General features: G+C 46.6%; 1 protein-coding gene across 1 annotated transcript in view; it reads left to right on the top strand.

Moving 5' to 3' along the window:
* PARD3 (par-3 family cell polarity regulator) overlaps positions 1-14,508 on the top strand; it is a 377,491-nt gene that overhangs the window by 175,453 nt on the left and 187,530 nt on the right. Inside the window, 1 exon segment of the mRNA XM_024766062.1 lies at positions 426-657. Within this exon segment, the coding sequence (XP_024621830.1) occupies positions 426-657 (232 nt within the window).

Here is a 14,508-nt window from a genome sequence, read left to right as displayed (position 1 = left end):
GAGGAAGCTCTTGGCGAGGGGCTGCTTGTCTTCATTTCGCCAGTGTGGTACACAGGACCCTTGGGCTTGGCTGTGTGATGAGGGCTTGCTTATGCCCCCAGCAGTACAGGCTCTATGTCAACGCGAGAGAATCCATCCGGCCCAGGAGCCAGATTACGGTTACCGTTACTGTTACTATTACCGTTACTCCCTTACCGTTGGCCCATCATCTTCACGCAGGAGTACCCGTGTGCATAGTGAACATCCACACCGCGCGTTCATTCTCATTCACGCATTCATTCTAATTCTACTCAGAAGTAAACATCCTTGCAGGCCTAGTTGGAAATGTGGGAAAGAAAACCCTCACACGACTTGCAGCCTCCTTATTTTTGTCCCTTTGGTTCCCTGTGTTCCTTATCTTTTCTGTGTGTTTGTTTCCTTCCAAGTGGAAGAAGACACGGAAGAAAGTTCAAGATCAGGGAGAGAGTCTGTCTCCACAGCCAGCGACCAACCTTCCCACTCTCTGGAGAGACAGATGAATGGAAACCAAGAGAGAGGCGAGAAGACCGATCGGAGGAAGGAGAAAATGGGGAAAGAGAAGAAGAAGGACAGAGACAAGGAGAAGGAGAAGATGAAAGCCAAGAAGGGGAAGCTGAGGGGCCTGGGAGACATGTTCAGGTAGGTGCTGCCAGCCAGGGCCAGCCGGCCCCTGTGTGAGTGCCGGCCCAGTGCAAGCACAGCTTTGACGACCTTGTCTTTGAGGTCAGTGGAGATTCTTCTCTAGTTCCCAGGCTTCGCTGCTGTGTTTTTACTTTCTTAAGGATTGCACTTGAACTATCTCAGACCCTTTTAAAGAGCCTGAAAGATGCTATCTTGCCAACCATGTAAATTACTGTGGAGAGGAAGGAGGGCCCGAGACAAAGGGCCCTCACAGCCGTGTTTGTTCTTTTGTGCGTGTGAACAATTGTTCATTGTTGAAGTTGAACATCGAGCCCAAGTTAGTGGTAGCATATAAAGGTTCATTAATAACAAGTCTAATAAAAAAAAAATGTTACAAGTAGAGCTTCAATTAAGCTGTGTTGATTAATGTAATACTTATTACTTCAGTCGGTAAAGATTTCATTAAATGCAGTCTCTGGCTGTTTCCTGACAGCTGTTTTTGTGCCCCTAAATTATACTCTAGGATTACTTAGCATATCATTTTTTTACAAATCGTGGCTACACAATAAAAGTGACAAGTCGTTCAGAAGTTGCTCTGAAACTCTCCCATAAACGTTCATTGGAGGTGATTTATAATATTCAGGTATTTAATGTTAAATATAAAGATTGCTTGATTGTTCCATAAATTAAACCCCTAAACATATCAAGATGATGGTTTAAAATTGAAAACAGATGGCATAGCCCCTTGACTCTTCAAAAAGTAGTTATCCTGCATTATGAATCCCTTCCTTTTAGCTTTTTATTAATTGCAAAATGTGAACAAGAGTTTTTATTTTCATAGAATTTCCTGATTTATGGTCCTGAGGTTGACCTCAATAACTCAGGGAGTTATAGATAAGTCAAGGCCGTGAAGCGAGGACTCAGGCCCAGCCTGCAGGCTACACACATACCAGATGTGTCCTGTGGATGTCTGGCTAAGTCAAGTGCATGGAATAAGTAAACTACAGACACAGATCACACAGAGCCCGGCCCATTGGCAGTATCAGCTTTAATTTAAATACGGTCGCATTTCCATATTCAGTGCTTCAGAACACTGGGATTTGCATCCTTTCACAGCAGAGTTTTTCTTGTTTATATACAGCTCCTCCTGAATGCATCTGCAGTCAGATCATCTTTCATCATTACATTCCGTGTCCACAAACACTTACGGATGGAATTGAGCTAACTGCCACTTTATTTCAGTTTCTGTGTTAGGCAGAGGGCTTCTCACTCTATATATGCAAACTGACAGCAGGTAATCAGGCACCTACATAATGCACAGAAATAAAGCTGCTGTCTATCAATTAACATTGAGGGAATTTGCACCCCTGTTTTCTTTAAATCAGAGAATATGAAGTAAGAGGAAACCTCCCCTAGGATATACACATCCCACCTGGAGCCCAGTCTCACTCGAAGTCTTCCTGAAGGCTAATGGCTGTAGGTTTCCTTCATCGGCCAACGTTTATCCGATGGGTTCAGTGCTCTGTTCTTATTGAATAAAAAAGTAAGTAAACTTCTAGATTGTTTATAATTATTTTAGAAATTATACATTATTTTAATTATACATTATTTTTTCTGTAGCTTGGGACTCCAGAGTAAGAGAGGCTTTACGTTAGAGTTTTCTTTTTGGGGCCAGAGGAGTGGTGAGTGTGGGGACCATGGGGAAATATATATTGTTTCAAAGGGACCCTGAATGCAACCCAACCCAGCCCCATTTTTACTAAAAGTTCTGTAAAACACTGTATGATGTTTACTCTAGATCAAATTCTACAGATTATACCTCTAACACGTAGTGAAAGCCAGCTTTGTGATAAAGAAGTTGACCCATTTGTAACTTCAAAGGCCTGAGTATTCTTAAAAATCAACTTCTGTGTTTAAGTGCAGGGACCGAAGGTATTTTCTAAAAACTGAGCTCACAGTCTCCCAGTGTTTAAGAATGGCTACTGAGAAAATCATGGGTGTCCACACTTTTCTGGGACCAATTTACTGGAGTCAGCAGCCCATGTTGGCTTGTGAGGGTCAATTGTTCAGTTTTTAGAAATTTTGCCAATTGATTGTTAAACACAGCCATTATTAAAAATTAGATAAGTTCTATAAAAATCAAAGGTAATTAATAACTCAAAACTCATCACTTCCTAATTATTTTATTACATTTCATGATGATCTCTGCCTTTGAGGTTATTTACACTCACTGTATTGGCACGGTGCTGATACCACACGCTGGTAGCTTAAAATCAGCCGTGTTGGGGGTACTTATACCCCAGGAAGTGTATGAATTCCACAAAACAGGGCTTTTTCTTCCAGGAGAGCCACATACCACCTCATGGAGAATGCAAAGTTATCGTAACAGGTTGCAGAATCTTGTCTAGTTGCCTTGAATGTGGCCGTCTTCTCTCTGGTTTCCCTTTGGGAAATGGTTGAAGCTTGCGAGTATTCCTCCTTGAAAAGAAGTTGAGAATCCTTTATTAGACTAACAGAAGCTTTTTGTTTGGTTGTCTATTGCCTCTAACTCCTTCACAGCATTATGAAATGTCCTTAGTATTTGAGAAGACTCTTAAAGCATTGTTAGACTTTTCAAAATCTTTTTTACCACCTTCCATACCTACTGGATCTAATTATTTGAGACTAATAGACTTGCAGGTTGATTCTGTTATGTTCCCTTTTTTTTTTTTTTAATTAACAGAGGGGAATATAGTAAGATTTAAAAATTAGTCTCTTCCTTCCTCTTTGTTCTTTTGAGGAGAATAGGATGTGATTCCCTTAGCAGTGTTGCTTTAAAATACCTTAATCAAAACGTGTATGTGCATATAATTTCTTAGAGCACTTTGTAAGAAGATTCAAGTATAGCTGCCCAACGTAGGCCTGAAGTACAAAGCAGGTGTGTGTGTGTGTGTGTGTGTGTGTGTGTGTGTGTATGTGTGTGTTGGGGGGTGTTGCTATGATTTGTTTCTGTTTTCTGGTTCAGTTATAACAGAAAGAAGAAGGTAAGGAAGGGTAAGGGGCATTAGATGTTGGGAGTCTAGCTTTTGAGGCATGTGAGCTTTTCCCCTTTAGTCTCTTAAGGGAATAATAATATGGTTTCCTTCAAAAAACAGGCTCGCAGGCTCTGCTGCCCACCGTCTCTCTCCCCTTGACCCCAAAACACACACACTCTATTCCCACCCCTGTAAGTTGTCTGTGATTTTGTTTACATTTGATGAGGGCCACATAGATGTACCATATCTCAAAAAACTGTACCAGAGGAAACCACGGCACCTTGAGTCGGTATTCTTATTCGTTGTTCTATACAGACGACATGGTTTTCTACTTCGTGCATTGAATGGTAGTCACAAAAACAGTTTAATTATTGATAAACAGCTCTAGGAAAGAATGTTGGGAGTCACATGAGTCACTCCTCTGTTTATAAATTATGGAGTATCTGAAGTGCAAAAGCTGCCTTAATGCAAGTTTTTAAATCATAAATTTAAATCTACAAGGAATCAAATGACAAATGTAAAGTGTCCCGTGTTTGTATGAATTTCTCCTTGTACGTGCTCCATCTTCTTTTGCCCCTAAGGCGCTCCCATTGCCTTGATTTAAAATGGCTTTGGATCTGAGAAGGCTGAGTTTCTCTACTAAAAAGGTAAACTTGACTTTGTTGATGTGCTCGTTCTGTGTGAAAAGTGCAGGGCAGCGTGAGGGTCTGAAACGTGGAGCCTTTGTGTATGTCTGATTCTCGGATGCACGGCTATTCAAATTTAATACTATAAAATATTTCTGAGAATTCTGCAATTGTATGAAATTGTCACCAAAGAGGGAACTGAGTCCGTGCCGTAGAAGGAGAGAGATCTGTTGTTTAATGTTTGAAATGCCTCCGTTTTTAAAGGAAGGCAATAGCGTTGTTAAGCAGCGTGTTTGTGTGTGAGTTTCCATCTCCAAAATGAAGTAATCAATAAGATAATAAACTCCCTTATTTAGGACGATATTCTCAGACCGTAAGCATTTAAAAGTGTGTATTCCCCTTTTATCAGCCCTGGAATAAGTGTAATTCGAGGCTACTTTGCCTGAAAAATGAGAATCGTTTTCTTTTGAATCTCATGGAATTGCCTGCCCTCCGAGACGGAAGGTTCCTGGACGTGACCCCACTCACGCCTCAGGTGCTTTGTGTGGTGCTGTGACACGTGATGGCCGAGGGCCTGCCGCCCCCTGGACCACTAAAGCAAAAGCCATGTTGCACTGTTACCGTTAAAACTGAATCCTCCAGTTACATTGAAAATGATTCCCTGGGTCCCTACAGCACGGTTTTATTCAGTTCTGTACGAGGAAAAGGATAATTTAGTTTGAAAGCTTGTTTGGTTGAAGTCAGATATACGGCTGTCTTTCCCTTTTTAGAATATAATTGTCTTCAGAACGCAGCGAACACGATCAGATTTTAAAACTCGATGTCATAGTTTGGCTCGCACCTTGTAGGCGTTTGAGAGAATAACAAACACGCGTCTCGGTTGCCTCCCTTACCTGTGCTCACTAACCGTGTGTCTGTACCGTGTTTCTCGTTTAGCCTGGCCAAACTGAAGCCCGAGAAGAGATGAGCAACAAACGAGAGTCCAAATGTCTTGAGAAGCACATATTGCACAGTTCTGTTTTTTGTTTTTGTTTTTTTTTTTAAACAAACAATAAATTTACTTTCAATGAATTCTTAGTGGCTGTTGACAGATTTTGTTTACGACATCAGCAGTTTTGATGGTTTCGTAACACCCACGATAATCGCTCTGGGACTTTCTTTTCTTGATGTCAAGCTTGGGGGTTTACTGCTTGACAAGGCAGAGAAGTGTTTTTCCCTCTCTTTTCTTGGCCCGTTTTCATCGTGGAAAACCAGAGTTCTCACTGCTGGTGTATTCAGAACTCGCCCGCCCACACCCATCGGGCGTGAGGATGGGTGCTTTGAGAGTGCGTAGTGTACCGGGTTGGTTTTGTTGTGCGACATGGCAGCTGGGGACGCAGGCAGGTAGGGGAACAGTCTGCGGGCGATGATCTGTGTGGGTTGGGATAGTCACCCATCCATCCATGGACCAATGGGCCAGTGTGAAAAGGACTTTTTGGCAAAGGTTCTTCCCTTGATGGGTTACACAGTTTAGACAAAAAAAATGGGGTGGGGGGCTGAGAAAATAGATATCTTTGCTCAGGGATGGCTGAACCAGCAAGTTCTTCCAGGGTGAAAAAGTGGAGAGACGCTGGCAAATAATGATCCCGAGGTTGCTGGGACCCCAGGGAGTGAGAGTGCACTCTTTTATAAAAACGTCCCTGGAAAGAGCTGCCAGGTGTTGTCATCACAGGTGTGAAAGCTCGTGCAGGTGGATCTCAGACGGTCCTTCCTTTAGAGCAAAGCCTTCATCCACAAAGCCCTCATGCTTCATGGCCCCCTGGGATTTCAGAGAAACTGTAGAGTTAGCTCTATCTCCTGAGAATGGTAGAATTGCATCCCTCTCCAAGAGAAATGTGATGATGAAGAGGAAAGCCATGTCATAAGTGGTATTACGTACGGTACTGGGATGGGAGCCTGTGAGAAGAATTCACCTCCGCTCTGACCTGGTAGCAGTTGGCAGCCCGACCCTCGCCCCCTCCCCGGCTGAGCGAACCCTCCGGTGCTGCCGGAAGGAAGCACACAGAACCGTGTCAATTTGCTCACGTCAGAAATAGCAGGACGTGTGGGTTTTTGCCTCGGACCCAACTGCCCTGTGGATTAATGTGACCGGTTTCTCGTTGGCAGAATTGAATGACATCCAGTGCAGCCTGCTGGTGATTCAGGGGACGCAGTTAAAATAAATGTGGAGAAAAATTAGGCCTGCTTAATGAAACACAAGAGCAGTACTTTGTCATGGGAAAGAAGGAGCTGGAAGAGAACGGTTTTGCATATTTTTATTTGTTTCCTTGTTTGTCACCTGGACAGAGAACCGGTCCTTTATATAAGTACACCTACTGGGAGGTTTCCTTGGAATAAGTTCTGAATTTGTAAATCCGATACTTAGTATATGCTTCTTTTAATTTGAAAGGAAACAGGTTCCCGTTTTTAACAGAGGAAAGTAAGTGCCAGACTGACCTCTTAGCAAAGATGAGTCCTAGGGCAGCTGATAGCATCCTTGGCGAGGATTCTTCTAGCTGAAGCAAAGAGCCTCTGACACCTCCAGCGTGGAAACTGACTGCCGAGGGAGCCGAGGGGCGCCCAGCGGGACCACCGGGCCTTGCTAAGACCTTTTCTGACGTTCTTTAACGCTGCTTTTCCAGAGACCCGCGGCCTGAATACAGAATGCAAGTGTCAAGGATGACACCTACTTTATAGTCTCTGTAAAGCAAGCCTTTACGTAAAAGAAATTTTTGACAGTTCTGAGATGCTAAGTCAATTTCAATACCAGACTGTGTAGAAAATGGCATCTTTTTTCTGCAGTTGATGTGAAAATTGAAGGCTGGTGACTATTCACTCCTTACTAGCACAGTGTAAATAAATACCACACACTGTTGAAAACTGCACTAGAAGACAAGCTTGGCTAACGACATTTACCCCAGCATAGATTGGAAATATTCTTTCTGAATGTTTTTTGTTGCCATTAGAGACTCTCTCTATATCTTTTACATTAAATATCGTGGATCAAGTACATGTTATTCCTAAATGGATTTTTGTCAAGCCACAAAGTATTATATAAAAGTAACTGTTTGATCCTTTCCAGCAGTCTTTTAAAGAATTCACTGGGGTCGTTACCTCTTACATAAGTGAGTGTTGGATGGGTTTCTTCTGACCTATGTTTAATAATGGCCAGTTTAGAAACAAGAGAGTAAAACTGGGTTAGATTTCCTATCATAGTGAAATAACCTATGGTCTCCTGTTAACCTTTCTGCTTACGTTTTTTTTTCTTTTTAGGACGGATGAGCCACCCATGCCTTAAGCTCAGGCCAGTCCCCCAAAGCTGTCTGATCCTTTCTTACTTAGGCCGGGACGTCGCTGCAGCAATTCTTTCTTCTCTCTCCTTCACCCTGATGCTGGCCCTTCCCTCCTGGATCATCTACTCTGTCCTACCTTCCACCTTAGAGAAAAGTCTGTCTTACCCTACCTCCCCTTCCAAGTACTCCCTCATTTTCCCATTTCCCCCTTTCTCCTTTAGCAAGCCCTGGGATCAATCTCTATCTGCTGCCTCCATTTTCCTGTTCTCTCTTAAACTCCCTTCAATGAAGCCTTCGTCCCCCTTGGCTCCCTAAAGCCTGTTTTCATCCGGCCACCAGTGGCCTCTCCTGCTGCGTCTTCCTGCTGTATTCACGCCCTCTCCTCGGTCCGCGGGACCCTTCGGTGTGTGGATTCCTGTTCCTCTCCGAGATCACCCTGCCGGGGTCGCCTTTCTCCCTGCCCACACCGTCACTGTCTCCTTTGCCACTTCTGGACCTGCCCCGTCCTCCAGGTATTGGAGTGCTCCAAGCTCGGGCCTCAGTCTCCGTCTGTTTTCCTCTATTCTGCAACACAGAACGTTTGCATTCTTAGGAAACAGAGCCTCGGGGCTCTAAAGACAGTCTGCTGGCGCATGACTCCCAAATTCACATCCCCCGCTTGGGCAGCTTCTTTGAACTCTAGATTAGCAGAGGCTACCTCTTCCCAGGCGCCTGAAACCTAACATGCACGGCTCAGGCATTTGTCCGGATTGTTCCTCTCCGTCTTCCTTTCTCACGTAATGGCAGCTCTGTTCTTTCAGTTGGTTAGATCCAAAAGCGGGCAGTAGTCCTTGATTCCTATTTTTCCTTGTACCCCGCGTTTAATCCGTTACGTACAAAAGCAAAGGCCCGTTCGATCTGTTTTTGACACACCTCTGTAATCCTCATACTTTTCGGCATCCCCATCCCCTCCTGGGTTTGGGCAGTAGCCTCCCAGCTACACTCCCTGCTCCTCCGCTTGCTTCTCTTCTCTATATTCTGAACTTCGAAGCTAGAGTCACGGCACGTCCCTCCTCTCAACCCCCAGTTGGCTTCCAGGTCTCTCAGAGTGAAAGAGGAAATCCTGAGTCTCCCACTGGATGCTACAGGACCCACCCCTCCCCCCACTCCCTCGGACCTCATTTTTTCTACTCTTTGCTCTGCTGACTTTACCCCGACTACCCCAGCCTCTCTTCCCTGAACTGCCAGGCCCTCTCCAGCCTTGGACCTCACCCATCCCTCTACCAAAATAATCTCTTCTCAGACGGTCACGGACGGGTTCACTCTTGGACATTTAACATCTTCACTCAAGTGTCAGCTTTCTTTCAGGGGGCTTGTCCAGCACCGCAAACTGTTCTCTCTCCCACGGGACACTTCCTGCCCCACTTCTTGGCATTCTTTTTCTCCTTTGCACTCACCACCCCCTAACATATGATCCATCCCACTTACCTGGTTTAATAAAGTGTCGACAGTGTCAGGGACCGTTAACCCCCTTTTCCCTGCTGCATGCTGTGCAGAGTGCCTGGTGCATCGTCAGTGCCCAGGGAATGTACCAGATGCCTGCTAGCCCGGACCCGCCAGCTCCGCGGTGCAGAACTGCCGGCAGTGCCTGCAACAAGGCCTGCTCAGAGCAGCGTCAGCGATGACCCAAGGAAGCCCGTGTGAACGTATTCCAGGCCTCACGGCCTTAGGGTTAGAACGCTGAGGTGGAAGTCTGTGCCCTTAACCCCGAGAGTGCATGGCAGGCCCTGGGAGCCTGGCAGAAATGCAGCATCGCAGGCCCCACCCCACATCTACTGACATCAGAATCTATGCTTATCAGCCCTGGGGAGCCCCGTGCATGTTACTGGTGGAGAGGCCGTCCCTCCTCCAGCTCCCAGAGTTTGCCCACGGCATCACTCTCCCTGCCCGCAGTGGAAACAGGCTTGGGAACCGTCCTGCCGGGCTGCCTTTCCTTCCCTCGGTCCCATCGCCACTTCCCGACCAGAGTTTCTTCAGCTTCCGTCAGACCACGGCCCTGAACCCTTGTCTCAGGATTGGCTTCTGATGAAACCCAGACTAAGATAATGTGTTTGTTGTGGGAACAGATAAAGAAAATCCATAAAATCGCTAGAGTAGGCGGTGACAGTGCACGTGACCGAACCAGGGCAGGGCTGCTTGTTTCCGCCTTTGGGAGATGAAATCACCTCCCTAGTTGGCCTGTGGCTGAGGGGATGGTCCCCAGGGAGCAAGTCTTTTCATGCTCCTAGAGCACATCATGTTCTTTGGTTTGTTGTGGAAGTGACTGTGTTCTCTGCTCTTAGTAGTCATAAATGATTTAAGGATTTTCTGTTCCATCAGACTTGCAAAAAAGATGATACAGTTTCCAAGTTAAGTCGTCCTGTCGGGCAGGCCCCAACCTTCAGTCTGGGGGCAGTATGGTTGAGGGGTTATAGGTTCAAACAAGGAGTAAGTGTTAACATTGCCCTATGGATGTCTTCCTAAGCCTCAGATGTCAGGCTCTGGGCGATGGCGTAAGATCCTGTCCCTAAAAGAAGTCAGAACCTTGGTTTTACTCTTCACAATTCTCTGAACAGCTGCCTCAGAGAGAATTACCTGGTGGCTGACCTCCCCCTTCTGGGGGCCACTCCCACCAGGTTTAGTTTACAGACTGCCCCACCCCTAGGTGGCGCTCTGGAGCTTTTCCCTCCCAGCCCCACGGGGCCTGGAATGGTCCTGACCAGTGTGAGGTGTGGCTTGACCAAGATGGGGACATCTCAACCTCCTTCGTTTCTCCTTCCACAATGTCTGTAATGTTTATAACTTATCTTTCACCTGTATTGAAAACAGCATCTCTGTTTCTCACGATCTTTTGGTTTATGTTACAATTCCAGTCCTTAAACAAAGAAACTAAAGGAACAACTTTACATTCTCTGTCCACACAAAGGAACAGAGACTTTGAACTGAACTGACACAAACTAACTGGAAAATATACCCGCTTTCTGTCCTAAGCTCTCTCTGTCTCAGCTCTTCCAGTTAATTTAGAGGGCTGTCCATCCGAGACCACTTCTTGGCCCTCCTTTCTGATTTTGGGGGTGATGGGCCGGTCGGTACAACTTTAAAGAGAAGAGCATCCTTTGGGTGGCGTGCAGTCACTGAGCCCTGGGGCCGGTGGACAGGCTGCCCAGAGCACTATTCTCAATACTTCTTTAAATCCTCAGAATCACCTTGTCAGGTAGGTGCTCTTTTTAGCCCCATTTTATGGGTGAAGAAACTAAACCCACAGGTTGGGAGAAGTGAACTAGTTACAGAGGCCACCCAGTGGGTGAGGATGGGGCCACTGGATTCAAAGCCCTGTCCCGCTTTAGGGGCAGGTTTCCACCCCTCTGCTGGGCCACCCAGCCTCCTCAACCTTTTCCTGTGGGTTCTGCTGTGCCAACCCCATGTGGGAGCTGCGACGGCTGTGAAGGTTGTCATATGAAGTGGCCACTGCTGCTGCGTGCTCTGAAAATATAGACCCCTGCTGCTAGGCGGGAAGCGTGGAACTTAGTACCTTTGGAACCTGGCTTTTGTTCCTAATTTGATTTCTGAAGCTTATTCTGTCTGTGGTCCTCTCTCTCTCCAAAATAATTCTTAAGGACTCAGGAATTTTACTGTTAATTAAGAATTACCAGTGGCCACATCCCCTTGTCCACAGCTGACCCTCAAACTGGAATGCTAGCGATGATGATTTTGAAAAGGCTTTCCTCCTGCTCTGCTCTCAGGATGGCCCCCTAGTCCTGTGAAGGCTCTGACCTCCTTCCTGTTTTCACACCTCATTTCCCTTCCCTTTCTACACACCTTCGCGATGGATCCATCACTGCTGTCTCGTTTATTTTTTTCTATTAAAATAATTGTGAGGCTGTTCGTCCTTTCCTGGGAGTATGCTCTCAGCGTCGACTTCCTCTTCTGAGCCTCTGGTGTTTCTTCTGCCCGCTCTGTCTCACCCACGCCCCATCCCTGCCGCTCACATCAGCACCTGCCTGGCCCTTGGATGTGCTCAGCCCTGGGGCCTCCCCTGGGAGGCTCTCCCGGCTCCATGCCTCCTGCCTCGGTTCCTCCACTACTGTGTCCATCTGGGATCCTCATCCCTAGCATTGCCAGATTCCCACTGCTGCTTGCAGGGAAATAATTTATCTAATTCCTGCTCCTATAACTGACTTTAGCCATCAGGAGAGCATCTCAAGTGTACTTTTGAATTCCTAGAATTTCAGGTTTCTTTTCTTTCCTTCTTAATTTTATCTCCTTTTAAAATATAATGCCAAAAACTTTTTTTTTCTTTTTTTTTTTTTTTGCGGTACGCGGGCCTCTCACTGTTGTGGCCTCTCCCGTTGCGGAGCACAGGCTCCAGACGCGCAGGCTCAGCGGCCGTGGCTCACGGGCCCAGCCGCTCCGCGACATGTGGGATCTTCCCGGACCGGGACACAAACCCGTGCCCCCTGCATCGGCAGGAGGACTGTCAACCATTGCGCCACCAGGGAAGCCCCAAAAACAATTTTAATTGAGAAAAATGAGAGCATCTGCTTTATCTCAGTATAGGTTGATTCTGGAACAGTTTCAGACAGGTACTCTAAGAAGAGGGCGGTTTTCCTTTGGTGTGTCTCTAGGGCCTAGCTGCAGCCGCTTGGCAATGGCAAAGCACTGATAACCACTTGTGTAGAACACTCTCTACTGCGCACCCAAGCTGTCCTAAGCACACCCGGGAAAGGCGATTCCCCTGAAATAAACTTGGTGTGATGTGTCTCCACATTCAGGTAAGTATAAATGAGCAGTAAACCTGCTGATGGGCCATCGTATTTGATAAGTAATTCTATTAAAAGTGAACTTTCACGGCTTCTTTGCAAACTGGCGGGTGAGAGTGGAGATCTGGGGCCAAAGAAGTCTTGTGAAGGGCAGCGCGTTCCCTAGATGGTGCTTCGGGCAGGAAAGGCACTTACCTGGTCGGGGGTGTGGCGTGGGCCTCTGGTCCCGATGACTTCTTTTTTGTTGTTTATTGAAGGACAGTTGATTTACAGTGCTGTGCCGGTCTCTGCTGTACAGCGGAGTTGACTCGGTTATACACAGATAGACATTCTTTTTTTTATACTCCTTCCCGCTGATCACTTCTTAAGGGAACTGCCTCTTCCTCCCACCGTATCCAGTGCCCTCTCTGTCACCCCGTCAGCCATGCTGTCGGGTGACTCGGAAGCAAGTGCGGTAGGTTTGTGCAGCCACGCATCTCACACAAGAGTCACCTGGACAGTGAAATGAATTCTGAGTGTTTCACTCCTCACCTGGAAAGAATTGTTTCCAACCATGAGGGGGTGGATTCTTTTCAAGTCAGTTTATGGAGCGTGTGGGATTCTTCCGTAACTGTGAGGTAAAAGCTTTAATCCACACATTCCACGAATACTTACTGGAGGCCTGCTCCAGGCAGGCTAGGCTCGATGCCAGGTGTGGGGGATTGTGTGACGGGTGTAAAGGGAGCCCGAGGGGACCCTGGGCCTCAGGAGGGGGCCTGTAGGGGTTGAGGGGGGCTCAGAGAGCCAGTGGGCCCAGCCCGGGAGCCAGAGTCAGCCTCCCTCCAGAAGATGACCTCAAAACCGAGGTCCTATAGATGTTGTGACTTATGTATCTGAAGGCACTTTTGGAGGAGAGGAGGAGTTTTCATCAGAGGGATTCAGACTCCTTTGATGTGATCCTCAGCAAGAAACACATACGCGCCAACAACTCCAGTAAACATTTTGCCATCTGATCCCTGCCCTTCCTCCTCGTGATGGGCTCTAATGCTGAGAGGCATCAGAGTATAGAGCTTGAGAGCCTGGATTCTGAAGTTAGATGGCTCGGGGCCAACTCCCAGCTGTACCTTCGGCAGCCTTGGGTTTAGGGCAACTTCGTGAACACCTTTGTGCTTTACTTTTCTCAGTTGTAAAGTGGGGATCATAATGGTAGCTGCTCCCCAGGGTTGCTTGGAAGCTCAAGTGAGCTGATATGTACAAAGCACTTTAGAACCCCTCCTGGTGCAAAGAATGCGCTATGTAAATGCTAGCTGTTGTAGTCATTATTATTGTTCGGTAATTCCGTTTTCGAGAAAACTGTTGAATCCCACCAGATCAGTTTTACATCTTTAATGGGTTGCAACACCCAATTTGAAAGATGCTGTTTAGGTAGTAGAAATCCTCTAGGTTTGCAAAGGTGTGGGGGGAGGAGCCTGGAGGCATTTGAGAAGCAGGGTGGCTCATAGTGAAGGACTCATGACTCAGTTAGGACCTTATCCTGAGGACACTGGGAAGCCTTTCGAGAGAATGACTTGATAAAATTTACATATTTTTAGAAAATTATTATTTTTAATTTTAAAAATTAAAAGGGCTGAACCAGAGAGAACACAGGTACTCTGTTAGGTCTCTGTTGTAAAAATCATGGCCAGAAATGGTGGTGGCGGAGGGGACAGAGATACAATATACATTTCTCAGGAGGAATGTAGGCGACTTGATTGTTTGGTTAGATATAAAAAACAAGAGAGAAAGAACAGTAAGAGATAATTCCATGTTCTGGCCTGATCAGCTGGGTGGATTGTCACGTGCAGACAGGGAAACCCCGGAATAGGATCGTATTTGTATACTTGGAGGAGGGGAGTGACATGTTGAACCTGGTGTTTACTTATCTGCAGGTAAAAGTGGAGGCGACATAGGCAGAGGAGGGGGAGGCCTGGCGAAGTAGAGATTTGGGAGCTGAAGACAGAGAAGGTGACTCTGAGCCCGGGGCAGTATCAGTGGAGGGGCTGCCCGGGAATTGTGTGCAGGGGCAGAGGCCAGAGCTCTGAGGACCCTTCAGATGCCGGGGGCCTCAGCGTGGGGATCAGTTGGCAGGAGGAGATGCTGGTGATCCAGGAGAGGCCGCTGC

Source organism: Neophocaena asiaeorientalis, unplaced genomic scaffold (assembly GCF_003031525.2).
Source record: "Neophocaena asiaeorientalis asiaeorientalis breed wild unplaced genomic scaffold, Neophocaena_asiaeorientalis_V1.1 scaffold217, whole genome shotgun sequence".
Classification (NCBI taxonomy): Eukaryota; Metazoa; Chordata; class Mammalia; order Artiodactyla; family Phocoenidae; genus Neophocaena; species Neophocaena asiaeorientalis.
This window is presented reverse-complemented; position numbering and strand designations above follow the sequence as displayed.